This window comes from Cricetulus griseus, chromosome 7, assembly GCF_003668045.3.
Source record: "Cricetulus griseus strain 17A/GY chromosome 7, alternate assembly CriGri-PICRH-1.0, whole genome shotgun sequence".
NCBI lineage: Eukaryota > Metazoa > Chordata > Mammalia > Rodentia > Cricetidae > Cricetulus > Cricetulus griseus.
Genome location: NC_048600.1, coordinates 111,504,920 through 111,523,895, shown reverse-complemented (window position 1 = coordinate 111,523,895; position 18,976 = coordinate 111,504,920). Strand labels below are relative to the sequence as shown.

General features: G+C 54.9%; 3 protein-coding genes across 3 annotated transcripts; 1 reads left to right on the top strand and 2 right to left on the bottom strand.

Moving 5' to 3' along the window:
* The first annotated feature begins 497 nt into the window (after positions 1-497).
* Positions 498-11,020, top strand: Pgap3 (post-GPI attachment to proteins phospholipase 3). The gene is given in 8 exon segments (NM_001246713.1): positions 498-766; positions 1,931-2,028; positions 2,864-3,016; positions 9,204-9,266; positions 9,770-9,831; positions 10,075-10,211; positions 10,362-10,566; positions 10,745-11,020. Coding segments are annotated over 8 exon segments (963 nt in total). The 5' UTR covers positions 498-585; the 3' UTR covers positions 10,809-11,020.
* Positions 11,021-12,863: 1,843 nt separating this feature from the next.
* On the bottom strand, positions 12,864-14,407 carry Pnmt (phenylethanolamine N-methyltransferase). Its single transcript, XM_027424149.2, has 3 exons — positions 14,203-14,407; positions 13,406-13,613; positions 12,864-13,308 (listed from the first exon to the last, which is right to left on the bottom strand). The coding sequence occupies exons 1-3, from the start codon at positions 14,405-14,407 to the stop codon at positions 12,864-12,866; spliced, it is 858 nt and encodes a 285-aa protein (XP_027279950.1).
* A 1,719-nt stretch (positions 14,408-16,126) lies between these two features.
* Tcap (titin-cap) lies at positions 16,127-18,851 on the bottom strand. The gene is made up of 2 exons (XM_027424150.2): positions 17,083-18,851; positions 16,127-16,905 (listed from the first exon to the last, which is right to left on the bottom strand). The coding sequence occupies exons 1-2, from the start codon at positions 17,190-17,192 to the stop codon at positions 16,512-16,514; spliced, it is 504 nt and encodes a 167-aa protein (XP_027279951.1). The 5' UTR covers positions 17,193-18,851; the 3' UTR covers positions 16,127-16,511.
* Between the last annotated feature and the right edge of the window lie 125 nt (positions 18,852-18,976).

Here is an 18,976-nt window from a genome sequence, read left to right as displayed (position 1 = left end):
ATGGCACGGTGGGCGGTGCCAAGCCTGGGCAAGTGCTACTGGGTGCTGTAAGAGACTAAGCAGCCAGAAAGCAGTACTCCTTCGTAACAAATAAACGCTTTCCTTCCCAAGTTGCTTTTTGTCTTGGTCTTTATCACAGTCATAAAGTTAACTAGGACAGAAATGCCTACTGGAGGGGACCAAAGTAGGGACAAGGACACCTGTTAATAAGTTCTGCGCTACCTTAACGGCAACGTCTTTAATCAAGGTGATGGCACAAAAAATAGAAATGGAGAGCCCAGAACATTTGGAATTGGAATCTAAGAGGGCTGATGACATGAGGGGCCCGCTTGGAACAGAGACCGTGGAGACAGAAGGAAGAAAATACACTAACTTGCTCCCGAATACACACCACCCATGGAATGCTGTTTTAGAGTAGGTGTGTGTAGCGGATTAGAGGCGGGGATCCCCGCCCACTAAAATCCGGGAACTTTTATTTAAAGTGGGCGGGCGTCAGCGGAGAGTGCAACATGAACACAGATACTTCCGGTTGTTACGGAAGTGAGACTTCGCGCTCCTCCCTCGGCGGCCAGACAGAGTGACAGGATGGCCGAGCGGACGGCGCGGCTGCTGCTGCTAACCGTGACAGTGGGGCTCGCGTGGGGCTCCCAGGGCGACCGCGAGCCAGTGTACCGCGACTGCGTGCTCCGGTGCGAAGAACGGAACTGTTCGGGGGACGCACTGAAGCACTTCCGCTCCCTCCAGCCAATCTACATGAGCCTAGCTGGTAAGCCCCACCCTCCAGGGATAAGCACCGCCCATCGGGTTTAGCCCCGCCCACTGTCCCTGCTGTTCTGCAGTCGCGGAACCTCAGTTTCCCCATGGGTTCGCTCATCAGTGTTAATGTATGGAACCTCTTGAGTATGTGTGGGGTCTCAACAGCCCGTCCTAGCTTTCCAGAGGCTTGATCGTATTTATTCAGACCTCTACTTGTTGAACACGGCGTACAAGACCTGAAATAACAGGAGGCCGACCAGGAGCGAGCCCTTTTGGGTTTATAGTGCCCAAGCCGGTGAATGAATATTAGCCTTCACAAAGACAGAATGGTTGGAGCCCTAACAGACCCATACAGTAAGCACTTCATGCATTTGGAACAGGAAGGAAAGGAGTCCGCTTCAAGGGGTGGAGGCAGGGATCACCATGAAGAGGGAATGGATGCGAACCAACATACTGAGACCCACACTTGACAGGCATCACCACAGCTCAATTGACTTTCACCACCACCCATTGGGATAGTGTCCCTAATCCATTTTACAGATGGGAACACTCAGAGAGATTGAGTACCTTGCCCAAGGTTACACAGTCTAAAAAGTGGTAGAGCAGAATTTCCAGTTCTGACCTGTTTGACCGCAGCTCATCCTCATTACTACCCTTTCCGTTCCAGAAAGAGGGAACAGAGCTTGGAGGCCCTGGGAGGATTTGGGTACACGTAGCAGCTTGGTTTACCCAGAGAGCAGGGAACATAAGTAGTGGCAATAAGGTAGTAAAGGCAGCTTGGAATCTGAGGATCCGGGGTGAAGGGGCTGAGCTTTATTTTCATAGGAGGTTGGGAGACGCCAAGGACTCCACCCTGGATTCAGAATGGAGGTATATAAACCCAGGTCCCCATAGACGGGCCTGTCAGATGCCAGGAGCTCCATCTTGGGTAAAGGGAGAAGAAACTATTCACTTTGCTCTCACTGCTAAAAAATCTGCCCCCCCCACCCCGTGTGTGTGTGTGTGTGTGTGTGTGTGTGTGTGTGTGTGTGTGTGTGTGTGTAAGATTTTGAGATCTCTGGTTCTCTCCAGATTTTGGGATCGCCTCTGGTTCTCTCCATTCATGCCTGGGCTTCATCAGGCTGCGTATGCCTCCCTAAGCTAAGACATCTGTAGTCCTGTCTGTCTGTTTCAGGCTGGACTTGTCGGGATGACTGCAAGTATGAGTGCATGTGGATCACTGTGGGCCTCTACCTTCAGGAGGGTCATAGAGTGCCTCAGTTCCATGGCAAGGTGAGTTGGAAAGTCAGGAAAGGTATGTGGTGGTGGCCTTCAGCCCCCAGTTGGCCCATGCTGTCCAGCAGCCTGTGGTAGGGAGTCACAGGGAGGGAATAATGGGACAGGTGCTTGTCTCAGAATCTCTTGCTTTTCCAATGGTGCCAGGGTGCCCTGCTTCTGGATTTGGAATAATAATGCCTGTATCTCAAGCCAAGTGTGATGTTCACACCTTTAATACCAGCACTTGGGAGGCAGAGGCAGGTGGATTTCTTGAATTTGAGGCCCACCTGGTCTATGTAGCCAAGTGAGACCCTCTTTCCAAAAAAAAAAAAAAAGAAAAAAAAACCACACAAACAAAAAGGTTTGTGTTCCCTCCCAGTAGTTCTGAGCTTCTCAGGGTTGACTGAGATATCCACTGGCCCCTACTAAGGTGTTTTTCCCGTAGCTTCTCCAATGGGAGTCCAGATCATCAGAAATACCCCTCACATTGACCCTCTTCTTTGTGCCTTTTGGCCCAACATTATCTCATTTTGACCTGTTAGCACAAAGTAATCAGGCACTCAGAGGACTATGGGATGTAGTTGAGGAGGGATGGGACCTGGATCTGGATGGCAGGTCTGTATGGTTTCACCTGGCCTGTCTGCTGTCCCCAGAGTCAGGCTTCCATTGCAGTGCCTGCCTACCAGGGAAAGACTCTAATCTTAGCCAGGCACTTCCGGAGAGACTCTCATTGACTTGAGAGAATATAAGGCTTTCCTGGAGACCTGTTGATGCAGCGGCCAAGGAAAGGTTGACCAAGCCAGTTAGGGGCTGCCTCCCCTCAGGCCTCCTCCCTGTGCTCCTTTTCCAGTGGCCCTTCTCCCGGTTCCTGTTCATCCAAGAGCCAGCTTCTGCCGTGGCCTCCCTCCTCAATGGCCTGGCCAGCCTGGTGATGCTCTGCCGCTACCGTGCCTCTGTGCCAGCCTCCTCCCCCATGTACCATACCTGCATGGCCTTCGCTTGGGTAGGTAGCCTAGCAGGATGCTCTACGCACCCTGCTCTGCACAGAGGAGCTCTTCCATCCCCAGTGATGGGCTTCTAGGAACCAGCTTCTCTCTTTTCCAGGGCTAATATATATGGTAGTCAGGCCCAGTGGAAATGGAAGGAGCTGGACCTCCCTTCCTTCTGACCGGGACAGTCTTCTTGGGAAGGAGGGTGGATACACATTCTTGTCCTAAGTGAGGACACGAAACTAAGTGAAGAAACTCAACGGGCAGGTTGCTAACGTGGACGGGAAGTGGGCTGTAGGGACCATGCTGGAACCGCTGGTCTCTTCAAGACCTCCCTGGAGGATTGACGTGTCTTTTGTTCTGACCCAGAGGTCCTATTAGAGCTTAGCCTAGTGCAGGTCTATCCCTGGAGAACTCAGGTGAGTCCACATGAGCAGGAAAAGGATCTCAGCCTCACCGGTCTGATGGGTCTGAGGAACTAGAATCCAGACCTGGGGTCATTGGAGAAATGTGGAGAGGACACTGTGACAGTGAGGGGGGATGTCTGGGGGTGGGACTTCTCTGACAGGCCTTAAGGAGGAAATCCCCATCACTCCTTCCTGTCATAAGAACCTCCATCTGTGTGCATTGGCCACCTGCTGCACACCAAGCACTTTACTGGATGCTGGAGGCCCCCAAACGTAAAAACACACAGGTCTTTGCCCTCTCATACAAGTCTCACAGTCACACAATTGGATGTCAAAGTACAGCCTCGAAGAAACACAGAAGAGGGGAGGAGCTGTGGGGCATGTGATGGGCGGGGCCCTACAGGGTGGGCAACAAGGGAAGGCTTCCTGGGATATGAGACAGCCATGAGGATTGGAAATGCCTAGTAAGCATGAAGAGAGCAGGGCAATCTCCTAGACAGAAAACAGAAAGTGTAAAGACGGCAAAGAGTAAGGGGCATCTGTAGGCCAGAAAAGCCAATTGCCACAGAGACAGAAGTGGCTCCTGGATCTAGTGGCTGGAGGACTCTGACCATAGCTGATAGCACAGGTGTGCTGAGATGTACAGGAAGAGCCTGCTGTGGGAGGGAGATGGACATGGAAGGAGGAGGTAGACCTGGTATGTGCTCTCTTCAATGGTAGCAATGACTGCAAAAAGAAAGGAAGGAAGGAAGGAGAGAGAGAGAGAGAGAGAGAGAGAGAGAGAGAGAGAGAGAGAGAGAGAGAGAGAGAGAGAGAGAGAGGCTGTGTGTTTGGGACAGACAGTTGGGCAGAGTGGCCATGCTTGTAATTCTAGTACTTAGGAGGCTGAAGCAGGACTTTAAGTTTGATGTCACCATAGGCTATATATTTGAGACCCTATATTAATTTTTTTGCAGGACATGGTGGCCTTTAGTCCTAGCATTCAGGAGGCAGAGGCAGGCAGATCTGAATTTGAGGCCAGCCTGGTCTACAGAGTGAGTTCCAGGACAGCCAGGGCTACACAGAGACTCCCTGTCTCAAACAAAAACAAAACAAAGCAGTTTCTTTTAAAATTTGAAAACAGTAGTTATATCTGGATGCAACATGAGTCCAAGGTGATCCTTAACTACATAGTAAGCTCTAGAACAGCAAACGCTATGAAGGAGACCATTTGCATGTGCTACTAGGCTTACCCTCAGCATTCAACAACATTTCCTCGTGGGATCCTCATCATGTACTATGTTTTTTGAGTAAGACTTGGGCACACAGGACTTTGGCCTCAGCTAACAGCTAACAAGTCAGCAAGTAGAGAAGACCAGGCTAGCCTCTGGCACTGCACCACTGGGCTCCAGGGCTAGCCTCTGGCACTGCATCACTGGGCTCCAGGGTCTGAGTGGTTGCTGGAATAAACACTGGCTGAGCAAGAACCAGGTTTTGCATTTGTGTAGCCCAGAACCACAGAGCAAAGCCTGTGTCTAGCCCATTCAGCCTGGAAACCAGGATTGGATGCATGTGGGAAAGGTCAGCGGGACCTAAGATCTGGAAGCAGGGCACAGGTACTCTGGTAGGGAACAGATGCCAAGGCCCTTGGGGCCCCTTTATGCCTTTATGAGGTCTTCCAGGAACACAGGGGCCACTCTGGTTGGATAATTTAGGTTTTGCTTCGCTGACTCAGGGTCTCACTGTATAGCCCAGGTTGGCCTTCAGTGTTCACTCTTCCTGCCTCGAATGGCTGACGTTGCTGTGGTAGGCAGGCACCAGCACACTTTTCTAGTTTGGATTTCATACTTGCTATTGAGCCTTGTGTTTCTACCTGGAGGGTGTGGCGGCGGACTTTGTCCTGGGCCGGGTCTTCTGGAACAAGTGTGGCCCTCATTTGTGCTGGGGTGTGGATGGGAGGGTCAGGGGTGTCTTTTCTCTGATACCTCTGTCCCTCAGTGGAGCCTGTGAAACTTCAGCACAAGAAGGCTGCCCCTGCCTTGCTATTTAGACCCTGGGGAGGTACCAGGAAGGGCTGGGGAGCCTGCCAGAGTCCTGTATACTGTAGCCCTTTGACTTCATGAAGTAGGGAGCCTGACCCTCTGCCAAAGCTAGGAGGCCAAACCAATTCCCCACCTTTATCTAGCAGGGGAAGACTCTCGGGTGTAGATGAAATGGCAGGGACCGATTGGAACATCATTTCCAATGATGTCAAAGGAAATGGCAAGAGAAGAGATAGGCTGAAACTGTAGCAGAGTGATGGCTAGAGTTCAGGAAGGACTTCCCCACTGTCAGTCAAAAGCCAGTGAATCAGACAGTGATAAGAAATGAAAAAAAACTTTTAAAAACATTTATTTATTTACTTGTATGCCTGGGCACATGCTGTGGCTCGATCTGGGAGTCATACAGCAACTCAGAAGAATTGATACACCCTTACTGTGTAGGTCCTGGGATTTGAACTCTGGTCATCGGGCTTTACACAGGTGCCTTCATCCAAACCATCTCACCAGCTCAGGAATCCTTCTTTGGCGGTGGAAGAAGCCCCGCCTCCCCTCAGAGTGAACCCGAAGTAGTCTTGCCCTGCTGGACTATGGCCCCAGAGAGGGGGCAGGATGGCAGCAGACATCATATTTAACATTCTGCCTCCCCCACTGCTGAGACACCAAGCTATTTAAAGACCCACTTGTCCCCACCATGATGGTGTCAATGACAGCCCCGAGCACTGGGGCTTAACACCGGGGTCAAATTCCTGACAGATCTGGCTCTCTTGGCATCCAACCAGTTTCATGGCTGATATTTTTGTCTGTTTTTGTATCTGCCAGCAAACTTGAAACAGCCTCCTGCCTCCCTCCATTGCTGTCTCTTCATCCCTGCCAGGACTGCGACCCTGGCCCTGAGTTCCCCATTCTCAAGTGTTTACACAAAATTCTCACCTACCCTGCTGGTCCCTCCCACCACACTGAGTGCAAACAAGGAGTGCGGAACAGTTGTGCATCCCCCCCCCGCCCCGCCCCCCATCTGTCCTCTGCTTGTGTCTGACTACAAGGTCTTAAAGAGAAACAGCACTGGCTGGGACCATAAGGATGGCAGGACTATGCTGATGAGACAGTGGACCGTACTCATGGGACAGTGGCTTGGGAGCGTGAAGAGGGACTTTTCCCATAGCTGAACTGTCTGCACCCTGGAGCCGGTGCCCCTGGAGCCCCGTGGTTTGACCTTGAGGAAGGAGAAGTTGGAGGTCAGATGAAGGGAAGTGGAGAGTCAGCCTGGGGGACGTGATGAAGGAAGCCAAGGGTCGTGGGACACCTGTGTACCAGGGACACCTGTGTACCAGGCAGCAGCTGTAAAAAGCATGTGCAGTGCTGGAAACCGAGACAGAGCGTAAATAACTTACCTGAGGACACACAGCTCTAGCCTAAGGCTAGAGCTTAAAGCCCCTAGGTTTGGCTCCATGGCCTGCATTCTTAGTGACAGTGCCTTTTTGAGTCATGGGACACTCCTTAAGAGAGGGACATCCCAGGGGTTCAGAGTCCAGGCTTCAGACAGGACTCAGTAAGTACATGGCTCCTTGGAGGCAACGGATAAAAAATAAAAAAGCAGCAGCCCACACCTGTGTGTAGGGTACAGCCTGGCCCAGTGCACCTCCACTCTCTGCTCCCAGTGTTCCAACTGCCACTTAGATCAACCCTCTTGTCACCTCCCCCTTCCTGCTGTGGGTGACAAGGAGGCCTGGCTGGCTGCCAGTGCCTGCTGCCTTCCCCTCCTCCCTCCCACACTGGTTCCAGGGCCACTGTCCTCCCTAAGATGTCCCTGCACCTGGCCTGCCTGGTCCTTGTGATTGCTTGGGTCCTGTCTCCAGCCCGGGGTCACCCCTCTCCCCCACACTGACCCAGCTCACCATAGGCCTTGTGAGGGAGGAGATGAAGGCCACTCAGGCCTGTCCCATTTCAGGAGGAGGCCTTAGGTGTGTTCTGAACTTTTTTTAAAAAAAGATTTTATTTATTTATTATGTATATGGTCTTCTGCCTGCATGCAGGCAGAGGGCACCAGATCTCATTCAAGGCGGTTGTGAGCCACCATGTGGTTGCTGGGAATTGAACTTAGGACCTCTGGAAGAACAGGCAGTGCTCTTAACTGCTGAGCCCTCTCTCCAGCCCAATGTGTTCTGAACTTAGGGGTCACAGCCTGTGTCCCAAGGCAGGCTTGGCCACTCACCCTCAATAAGCCAATCCCAAAAGCCACGTGAGGCCGGGCACTGGTGGCACATGCCTTTAACCGCAGCACTCGGGAGGCAGAGGCAGGCAGATCTCTGCGAGTTCGAGACCAGCCTGGTCTACAAGAGCTAGTTCCAGGACAGCCTCCAAAGCCACAGAGAAACCCTGTCTTGAAAAACCAGGAAAAAAAAAAAAAAGCCACATGAATAGTGGAAAGAAGAAAAAGGTGATCTATTCAGTGTGGCCACACGGGGAAGTCAGCTTGGTGAGGATGAGTGACCAAACCTGGCTTGGGACACAGACTATGACTCCTCCTCAGGTTCCATAGCAGGCTGAGGCACAGCCAGGTACCCACAGTAAAGCTGCCTCCCAAGTCTTCTGAGGAAAGGGCTAGAAGAGGTGGCCTACCTACCATGAGACACACCTCAGAGCCTGGTCAAGGCTGCAGAGGCCATTCTTCAGTTAGCCCTCTATAAGTAGAAGGCTTTGTATGGGACTGTCTGGCAGAGAAAGTGAGGCTCAGCCTGACAGCCCAGCATCAAGAGTAACCTGCCTGGCTCCAAGCCCTGCCTTGCCTCCATCCTGCCCTCTCTGTTACCCTCTGCTCCTAGCATGTGTGGGAACTCAGCCATGTCTGGCCCTCCTGCTGTGAGACCCTACAGACTGACTTCCTGACCTGTGTCCCCTGCCTGGCCATTTGTTGTGATACCTAAGCGAGCAGCTCCTACAGGCCTGTTCTGCAAACATCTCTGTCCACCTTCTGAGTACCACAGACCAGGGACTGCTCTACCTTTTGTGACTGACTTCTCAGCCTCTGGTTCCTGTCTCCACAGTAGCCAGCCCTTTTCTCAGTAACTTGGGCCTGTGCTGTGGACACAGGCCTTGAAGAAAATGCCAACACCGATTCCCACAAGACAGTGTATTTGCAAGTCTCAGGCTCTGCTGTTCCAGGAAGAGGGCCCCTAGCATTCCCCTGGGCTTCTTCAGCCCTGTCCCTACTCCTCCCAAGACTCCAGAGCAGCTACTGGCCCAGCGGGTTAGGCTGGTCCAGCCAGGAAGAAGCTGGGCTCAGTTGGCCAGTCTTCCTTAGAGGCTAGGTTCCAGTGGGATCTGCCTCACCTCCCTCCCTGGATCCTCCGGACACACCCCAAGCTAGCTCAAGCCCCCACCCACCCACTCACCTCATTCCCGCCCCCAGAAGCTGAGGTCACAGGCTCCCTTGGGCTGGGGTGGGGTTGTCATCACCTGGCAGTGTGGGGGAGGAGGCAGGGCCCTGGGGGCTGTTGTCTTAGAGATTAGGTAATTTGGGAACTTGGCTCTGCCAGGACTGGTTCCCTGGCCAGGCCAGAACCTGTGGAAGCTGCAGCTCTTCGGCCTGGGAGATTTGGGTAGCAGTGTAGAGTGGTGGGAAACCCTCCTGTGGGGATTGACTGGGTAGGAGTGAGGCCTGGCTTTGTTCAGACGGTTCTTGGGGCACAGGATGCACACTTTCTTTCCCCCAGCAGAGCCCTGCAGGTCCCCTCCACCTTGAGCTGCATGCTAACTGACGTCTCCTTCCTCAGGTGTCCCTCAATGCTTGGTTCTGGTCCACAGTCTTCCATACCAGGGACACTGACCTCACAGAGGTGAGCGCCTCCCAGCCCCCTGCATGAGACAGGCCCAGAGGAGCCCAGGAGAGGACAGAGCAGGCTCCACGAGTGAAGGCAGTGCCATTTGCAGAGCCTGCATCCCTTTCTGGCATCCCAAATCTGGCAGCCCAGGGAGCCTTACCTGGGTCTTGCCAGGAGAGTTTTGTCATTGGTTTCCTGATCTATAAGGCCATTGAGCTTGGGAGAGGATGAAGTCATTTTCCTGGGGTCACCCAAGCTAGTGTGATCCATGTCTATCACACTCCAAATGACATTTTGAATTCCTTGGTTGGCCCTTCTCACTGCCGTTCTAAAACATTTTATAATGTGGACGCAGGGAAACAGCCTTAGGCAGAGGGAATGCAAGATGGGGCTCCTGCAGACTGAAAACCCAGACTCTGTCCCCTCCCTGCCTCATCCCTGTGGCTCCTCTGTGGGCCCCGACCCGTGCCATGCTCTGCTCCCCTCACCCGGCCCTCTTGGGCTCTCCCTGCCCTCAGAAGATGGACTACTTCTGCGCCTCTGCTGTCATCCTGCATTCTATTTACCTGTGCTGTGTCAGGTGAGCCCTTGGGACTGTGGGTCGAGCGGGGACTGCCGAGGCCTTTCTGCAGGGCTGCCTTGCATGGGGATGCCAGGGATAGAGGGACGGGGCTTCTCCAGGAGTTGTGGCCCTTGGTTTCTGGGAAGCAGTTGGTTTGGTGGGACAGGGAGAGGACAGTGGCTTCAGCAAGCCCTCAGCCCCCTGGGTGAGGAGATGGTTGGAGGACCACAGCTCTGAGGAGTTGCTGTGGGTGCTGGACAGGACCGTGGGACTGCAGCACCCGTCAGTGGCCAGGGCCTTCGGAGCCACACTGCTGCTGATGCTGCTGCTACACACCTCTTACCTGAGCCTCGTCCGCTTCGACTACAGCTACAACATGATGGCCAATGTGGCTATAGGTGAGGCCGCAGCGCTGCGGAGCTGCGGGTGGGTGGTGGGCGTGAGGTGGATTCTGGGACGGGAGGCTGGGGTGGGTGGGGTTGGGACGAGGGAGCTGGACTCAAGGAGGACGTCCAGTGAGTGACCCTCTCCCCGTCTCTGGCCCCTAGGCCTGGTGAACCTGGCCTGGTGGCTGGCCTGGTGCCTACGGAACCACCGGCGCCTGCCTCACACGCGCAAGTGTGTGGCCGTGGTGCTGCTGCTGCAGGGGCTGTCCCTGCTGGAGCTGCTCGACTTCCCACCCCTCTTCTGGGTCCTGGACGCCCATGCCATCTGGCACATCAGCACCATTCCAGTCCATGTCCTCTTTTTCAGGTTAGTGCCACCCCCAACCCCGGGATTTCCTTCCTGCACCCTTCCTTACCCGCTCCTAGAGCAGACTGGGGCTCCCTGTGCCCGCTTGGCCTTCCCGCTTGCCTGCTGTCACCCCACTGTCTTGGGAGGTTCTGAGGACTGGGTGACTGCCTCAATGGGGTCATCTCTACACCCACAGATTTCTGGAAGATGACAGCCTGTACCTACTGAAGGAGTCTGAAGCCAAGTTCAAGCTGGACTAAAGACCCTGGGAGGGTGTAGCTCTGCCTGGTTCCTGCTGCTTCTCCTTTCTCCCCCTTGAGATGATCGCTTTTTCCTTTTAGCTTCTTGAACTTGAACATATCGGGTTTGGGCTTGGAATCATATAGCCACCCACCCCTTGCTGGCTCTCACAGGGCAAGACCCCCTGTCTTGGGGGTGGCCTCCTCACATCTGGATAGTGAGTAGGCAGCCCTCCTGTGCCTGGGGCTGAACTGGGAGCAGGTTATGGGGTCTACGGAGAAAAGTGCTGCTCCTGTCTGCTCAGCTACTCCTCTTCCCACATCACTCACCCCATAGTACCACCCCAAGTACCTCCAGTACCTCCGCTCACCCCTAAATGCCACACCTACGGCCCTTTGGGGTCTCTTTTTGTCAGGGAGCCACTAGGTGGCACTGGAGGCCTGCTCTTCAGCTGCCCAAGTTTCTCCGTGGTCTGAGGAACTGAGCTCTGAGCTGCTGGGCTGGTACCAAGGAGGGCTTTCCACACTGCCTCCTGCACCCGCCATTCTTGCCTTCAGGGCCAGGACCCCAGGGGGCTCAGGGTTAGAACCCTGGCTGCTGTTCTGGTTGGGGATGGACACATTGACACATAGAGGGTTAGGGACCAAGCCAAGAGCTGACATGACCAGATAGCCAATGGGCTATGTTTGGCAGGACTGGGGCATTGTGGGCCTTCACTTATAGTGTAGAGAGTAGATGGTGTGTTCAGAAGGCAGGTGAGTGGGGGTGTCTGAGATGAGCATGCATGGGCTACACTGGTAGGAGGCTGGGGTGAAATGGGGGAACCAAGTCATCACCAGCAGTCATTTGAGCTACAAGTCTGCCTAAGACCCCAAGTCCAACCAGCTGCCAGCATGTGCATTTGACCCGATAGGTGCTGAGAATGTGGAGGCCTGCCCTGTGCCCTTTTGCGCTCCATTCCAAATCACAGTCCCCCCACCCCACCCCCGAATGTCTTGAGAGCATCCTGCAGAACTAGCCCCTGAAGGGCAGAGAGAGGAAGGGGAAAGGTGCCCCTCCCGCCTCCTCTCTACCTTGGCATGGTGTGCCTCCCACTCCAGTTCCCTGCTGTAGCCCCTCCTCACAGCCTGGACTTCGGGGGTGTCAGGCAAAGGGGAAAGAGAGTGTGGAGCTTGTGTCTGAGTGTGGTCACTGCCCTCCATAGAGGAGCCTGCTCTCCCCTGAATCCTGAATCAGTCCATCAGGAAGGCAGTCTGCAGCTGGACCCTGCCACTACCCCTGTCCTCTCTTTGTGGGGAGGTAGCTATGCCAGGGCTCCAGCTCAGGTACTTTGGCAGCCTATTAGGATTTTTGTTTTTTGATACTAAGAATAATTTTAAGGCTGGGGACAGTAAAGGATGTGTTTAATAAACCAATTCCTGACCTCGCTCGCTCTGGTTCTGCTTCTCTGCGTATGAAACAGGCTGGAGGGGAGGAGATGTTGCTAGCCAGTGGCAGATCTCTACTTGGATACATGGGAGTAAGGGGGACATGGACACGGGCAGAGCTCCGTGTGTGTGTGTGTGTGTGTGTGTGTGTGTGTGTGTGTGTGTGTGATGTTGTGGGGAGCTAGCACCAGCTCTTGTTTCCCAACCTGTATTTGTGTCTGGACCTCAACACCTCCCTGCTATCCACTTCAGTCTCCTGGCTCTCCAGCTTTGACTTTTCTTACTCAGGCTCCCTGAACTTCACCTGGAGACAAACTGGCAGGACCTGCTACTGAGCTGAGGCATCATGACTGGCCACTAGAACCACACAAGTGCCCGGCAGGCAGCAGCTGCTGCTTGTGCCCTCCTGAACTTGGCCTTCCTGGGGTGGGGAGAATGGGTGGTACAGAAAGCAACCTTCATGGAGGCTCCTAGGGAAAAAAGAAAAGCTATGGTTGCCCCCTCCTAAACCTCAGCGGCCTCTACATAGTCTCTACTTCTAGGAGAACCACAAACAGCACTGACATGGCAGGGGACTGTTTCTTTATTAGGTGCCATTTCAGGTAATAAGGAACTTGGGAAGTACAGGACACCAGGTGCATGGGGCCCTCACACCGGCACCCCCATCTTCTGAGCCCAGGCAAAGAAGATGCTCTTGACGTCATCTACACCTGTGCGGAGGTGGGCAGGCATGACATAGGTACGAAAGTCTCGTACCTCATAACCACCAAGGACCAGGGCCTCCCGCACCTCCTCCTCTGACACTGGCACCACAGACAGCCTGGCCTCCCCAGCAAGGTACCACGACTCCTCCAGGGCCCCGATGAGGAGGAGATGACCCCCAGGCCTCAGTAGTGTGGTGATGTGATGCAGAGCCCTCTGGAAGCTGGCGAGATCTGGGCTCACAGCCTCCAGGCAGAAGGCAGAAACCAAGGCATCAGCAGGCAGGGGTGCCAGGCTGGAAGTTCCCAGGGGCTGGGGCTGGTGCACATCTATGGGCAGGACTCTCTTCACCCTGGCTCGTAGCTGGCGTTCCTTCTCCTGCCAGGACTCACTGTACAGGGGCACAAGGCAGGGCTCAGGATCACCCCAGGCTCAGGCCTCTGCCACCCTCCACCACCACCCACCACTCCACAGGACGCTGTGCTCACCCCTTGCCCTCAATGAGGCATGCCTGCTGGCTATACACACTCCAGTCAAAGGCTCCTGGTTCCTCTCGAAGCCAGAGTCCCAGCTCCTGCCGGTTGACCTCCAAGAAATCTGTCATGGTGATGTCCTCAAAGTGGGCACAGGCACTGAGCAACTGGTATATGGTGGGGCCTGAACCAATGTCAATGAGGACCTGTCCAGACACCTCACCTGGTGAAGCAGAGAAAGGGGGTTCCAGGTGGTCCGTGCCTCAGCCAGCCCTCCCTTGCTCTCCCAGCCCTTCCGGGTAGCGTGGGTAGCGTGAGTGCCTGGAGCAAGTACCGACACAAATCAGGTTCTACTGGGGGCCATCCTGGGCTACCTACATTCGCGAGAAGCTGGGCTCCTCTAACTCAGGTTCCACCACTCAAAAACTAGCTTTAGTGACTATCAAGTGGGGAGATTCTGAGACACCTACCCTTTCTCTCTGGAGTCTCCAACCTCGGCCTCAGCCTTCAGTCTCTTCCTATACCCCATCCCGCCTGTCTCTCAATCCTAAATACCCTCCCCTCAAAGGAAAAGGGATCTAAATTGTCTAGTCAGGTCTCCAAGTTAGGGAGGGGCTCAAGCTTTCCTAGTAGCTGGGACCATAGGCCCGCACCACCACGGAGCCTGGCTAACTTGCTCACTCTTGATTACACAAGCTAGCCACTTACAGTTCTGCTTCTTGGTCCCCATCTAGTGTGCTTTCTTGTTTCTCTCTCCCTTTCATTTATCCCCACGCCTTCTGTTCTCTCATGCCTCAGTTTCCGGTGCTCACCTGTGGCAAAGGTCTGTGCCATGCAGCGCAATTTCCAAGGCCCAACGCCATCAGGGCTGCTCAGGTCCCCACGAGGAGGAGCATAGTTGTTGCGGAGGTAGGCGCGAGGCTCGAAGCCCTGGTAAGCGGAGGCGACAGCTGCCCGGCCAGGGTCCGAGTCAGGGGCCATCCCTGCAGCGCGGTTCGGGTCAGTGCCGCAGCTCATGCTTCTTCTGTTGGGGCCTCCTATCCCCCACTAGCCTCTCCACCCCTTTATCTACCACTGCCCCGCCCCGCCCCGACCCCTCCATTGCGGGGGCAGCGGCTGAGGGATGAGGTGCCCGGGGCCACTACATCTCTGTCACCCCATCCATCTCTGTTAGTGTCCGGAGAAACAGACGCTCGCTGGGGAGGTGTGGAGGGCACCCTCTAGAACATAGCTCCCGCTTCACCCTTGCTCTGCATTTGTGCTCAGCAACCCTCCACCCTCCACCCATACCTTCCCCTGCTCACCCCTTCCCGTGCGGTCCTACACCCCCAACCTCAGTTCCGGGACCCTGCCAGGTGCCCCAGCTCCTCTCCAGTCTCCCACGGACACTTTTGCCCAGCGTCCCATTCCCTTTCTTTCCCAAGGTTTGCACAGCCCATATTCGCAGTCCCATCACCTTCCCCCAGGCCTCCTTCCCTCTCTTGGGGCACCCCTTACAACACCCCCCTTCCTAATAATGTCGTCCCTTCCTCCAGGCCTGGATCCCAACTTTATCCTCCAAGCCCCTTCCCTCCTCCAGAAGGGACACTCTGTTCTGGCCTCTGTCTTGGTGGCCCCGGGGAGGCCATGAGCAGGTCTCTGCCCTGAGCATCCATGGCAGCAGAGATAAGGGAGGTGAGCAGAGCTAATGCTTTTAGCAAACAGAACATCCGGGCATCCCTGTGGCCTCTGGGGCTGTGTGTTGCTTATCTGGGGACCAACAAGCACAGCCAGTTCAGGATGTTCCTACCACATCAGGGACAGTGGACTCAGGGAAGGACAAAGAGTACTGAGCTCATTCTGGGTACTGCCACAGCCACTGGAGGGGCACATGGTGCACTTTTGGCATTCGGAGGGTACAGGGCCCTGACTTTTCTCCCCCAGTCAGCACTCCTGCCCCTACAGGGCCAGCAGGTCTTGCTCGGTGCTTCAGGTACCTGGCACACAGCGTCTACTCTTCGGTCCCATCTGCTTGAAATGACAAACCACCCTGCCAACAGCATCTCTAGTCTTCCTAAAGCAGAACCCTCTGAATGAACCCTGTGCCCTTCTGGGATTAGCAGGATGCTGGTTTCTGCTAAGATAGTCCTGGCCTCTTTCGATTCAGTCCTCCTTTGTGCCCCTTCCTTATTCCAAGGGGACAGTCTCCTTGTTAGGCCAGACACCCAGGTTGGGTCATGAATCATCCTAACAGCTGCAGGGGTCACAGACAGGAACCTGACCCTGTCCTCCCACCCAGGCCAGGCAGGGTGGAGCACCTGATGCCAGCCAAGGATTGATTCTGTCTGGATCTACAAGTGACAGGCCTTCGGTCATTGACCCCATCTACACCCCAAGGCACAGCCAAGGACAGCCCTTGTGCCAGCCCATTCCATATCCTCTGCAGATACCATTTAAACAACCCTGAAGCCAGCTGGCCTGCTAGGCACTCTCTAGTGCCAGGGACTGGACATAGAAGCCAGGACTGGGCAGTGACACAGGGAGGGGGACCAGACAGTTACCCTGTTTACAGTTCTTCCCGTTCCCCACCCCTAAGCATGGAGTATACCCTCTGGCTGTGCCATATTTAGCTCAAATGCATGGCTGCTCCCAGAAGTGCATGGGAGACAGTAATGCTCATCCCAACCACAAAGAAAGAAAGAAGCCTGGAACATGGTTGAGCATTTATTGCAGTGCTAACAGAGGGTGCTGGGGGCCTGCCCTGCTTCTGCCCTCTTCACATTCCCCTCCCTGCAATCTTCAAGCTTCCTTCCCAGGGCATTCCACATCCCTTCCTTGTCCTACTCCGTCTCTAACTGAACAGGTCACTGTTTCCCGGGGTTCTTGTCCTCACCAGTATCTCTTGTCCCTTCTTCTGGGGCTGAGAGCGTTCAGCCCTCCACCTCTAGGGCCCACCATCCTTGCTCCCCTCCCTTTGGGAACTCAGGACACCTAGGCATCCTGGCCTCTGGCTCCCTCCTCCCATAGCCCCCACCTCTGGGCAAACTACAAAGCAGCCATGGCCAGAAGCTCTCCTCCATGGTCCTAGCCAGGAAGGGCCCAGCCCAAGGCAGACACAGTGGAGCCTGAGTCACAGTCCATCTCAGCCTCTCTGAGCTTCCTGAGACATGGATCTGGACAGGGTACGCCGCAGGGTCCCGGGTTTGCTGACAGGCACCACGGGGGGAAGCTGCTTGGTGATCTCAGCCACGTCCTGGCGCTCCACGCACTGGCCACCCAGGGCTGTCTCCAGTGCCAGCAGCTCCCGCAGCTGGATGGGGGTCTCCTCACGCTCCTCCTTGGCAGCTCCCACCTTGGTGGGGGTGAAGATGGGCAGCGGCAGCACCCGCTGGTACGGCAGCTGGTATTCCTGCAACCCACGGCCCAGGATACCCAAGCGCATCACCAGCCAGGGTGAGCGTTGCACCACTGCCTGGCACTGTCCCTGCCTGTGGTAGGTCTCATGTCTCTGTGTGTCCTCCTCATGCAGGGAGCATCTGAAAGTAGAGAGAAGGGTGGTGAACTCCTGGGAGCTGCTAAGTGGGGGCTCCCTGGATGGCCAGGTCCCTGGGGCGGGGGAGGGCCTCCAGAAGCTTAAGGGGTTTGCACTCTGGTGTGGGGAGGGTGCTCTGGGGAAGCAGAGGCAGGACTCCCAGATGATCTGTCACACTCACCCCTCTTCTGGCCGGGTGGACAGAGTCAGATCTTTCCACTCTGCCCAGAAGGCTTCCCGGCGTTCCTGGTTCTCCTCAGACACTTGGCAGCTCAGCTCTGAAGTAGCCATGATCCCTTCTTGTTCCCTCTGCTATGCCTGGCTCCTTTGGAGCCCTTTAAATAGCCCCTTCTCCCCCTTCTCCAGGGACTATTTTCAGCCCCTCTGGCGTCACATGCTATAAGCAGAGCCAAGACTCACTGGTGGTGGTGGGGCTCTGAGTCCAGCGCGGGGGCTGGGGTACCCAGTTTCTGGCTGCGCCCAGGTCAGAGGTCAGCTTCTAAAGCAAGGAAAATGTTCTGGTGAGGCCTGGGGTCCCCAGAGTGGCACCTCCAGTTATCTGGCATTCTGCAAATGCCATCTCAGACCAGGCACATGCTCAGCCTCGTGCCACCTTGGCACCGTCCTCTGCCCTGCCTACTCCCCCTTGTCCAGGGAGGACAGCAGCTTGTCTGTAAACAGAACAGACACAGGAACTGATGCCCCCCTCACTCTGCCCCATGGCTTCCGTCTCCCTTTCCTGGGTTCAAGGGCACATACCTTAGTGAGGCCCCTTGACCAGCAGGATCATGTAACCATGTCATCAGGTGTCTACACAAAGCCTGGTTCCTAACCAGCAACACTCCAGAGGAGGGGACACTATTGCAACACCTGAGACCCCTGTGTACGAATCTCCCTAGGGCCCGTGGTTAGAGAAGCAGTCTTCTAAGGGCTGTGGGTCAGGGTGAAGGAGGCAGCACTTATTCCCAGTGGCTACGTGGGAGAAATGGGGTGAGCTAGAAACAGGGGGGTCCCTTAAGGAGCAGTCAGAAGACTCAGAACTAGCCTCAGGCTGGCTGTTTTATGTAACCAGGGGACAGTCCCTGCCCCCTTGCACGTCTCACTTTCCATGTTTTTTGGGCCACAGTGGAATGGCCATAGAACTCGGGGACCTGTCGGCTCCATTGGTTTTATCCGGGAAGGGGACTAGCTCTCCACATGAAGCTAAGTAAACAGATGTCATGAAAACGCCCAAGCACCCAGGGAGCAATTCATGGTATAAGCTGGTGAACAAGGTGGGCTAGGGAAGAGGGGCAGGGGAGAGGAACGAGGACATTACTGAGGGAGTGAGCAAAGGGCACCAGAAGAAACAAGGGAGGCTGAAGGCTCCTGGGGACATCAGAGAGCACCCAGGTGCTATGGATGCAGAATAGCACATTACTGACTGCCAAGACCTCTGTCATTTCACAAATCTACAGCACCCTGGTCCTTCCTGTCTGACAAAGTAGGAAATGGAGGCTCAGGGAAGGTTTGCCCAGGGTCTTGTACCCAGCCAAGACCAAGAAAAATCCACTTGGCTCCAAGCTAAGAGTTCTTTAGAGGCTCACATTGGGGCACGGTAGTGGCTGGGCATGGAACCCAGGCTCCAATCTGCCCCTGCTCAGGGACAAGCTGAGCCTTGTAGACCCAGGGTCTATGTCTGGGGTGCATAGAGCTACAGGTAGCTCAGTAACCCTGAAGCCAGGCACCACCTCCAGGCCTGCTGTGGCTCTGTGAGCATCTCCCCAACCTTCAGCACTGGGCCTGACTGGCTCAGTGGAGCCTTTTAGGAAAGGGGAACCTAGAAACTGTTCATCCTGGTGCTGGTGAGGGGCTGGGTGGTATTTCTCTCAAGAGCTTCTGGGCTCAGCTCTGCAGTAAGACTTAAGCCAAGGCCCCATAGCAGGCAAAGCTTTTGTTTATTTGCTTCTTAAAATTTACTTTACCTTTGTGGGATCAATGTCTATCTATGTAGTCCTGGCTGTCCTGGAATTTGCTGTGTAGTATAGATCCACCTGCCTTTGCCTCTCAGGTGCTGAGATTAAAGGCATGAACCA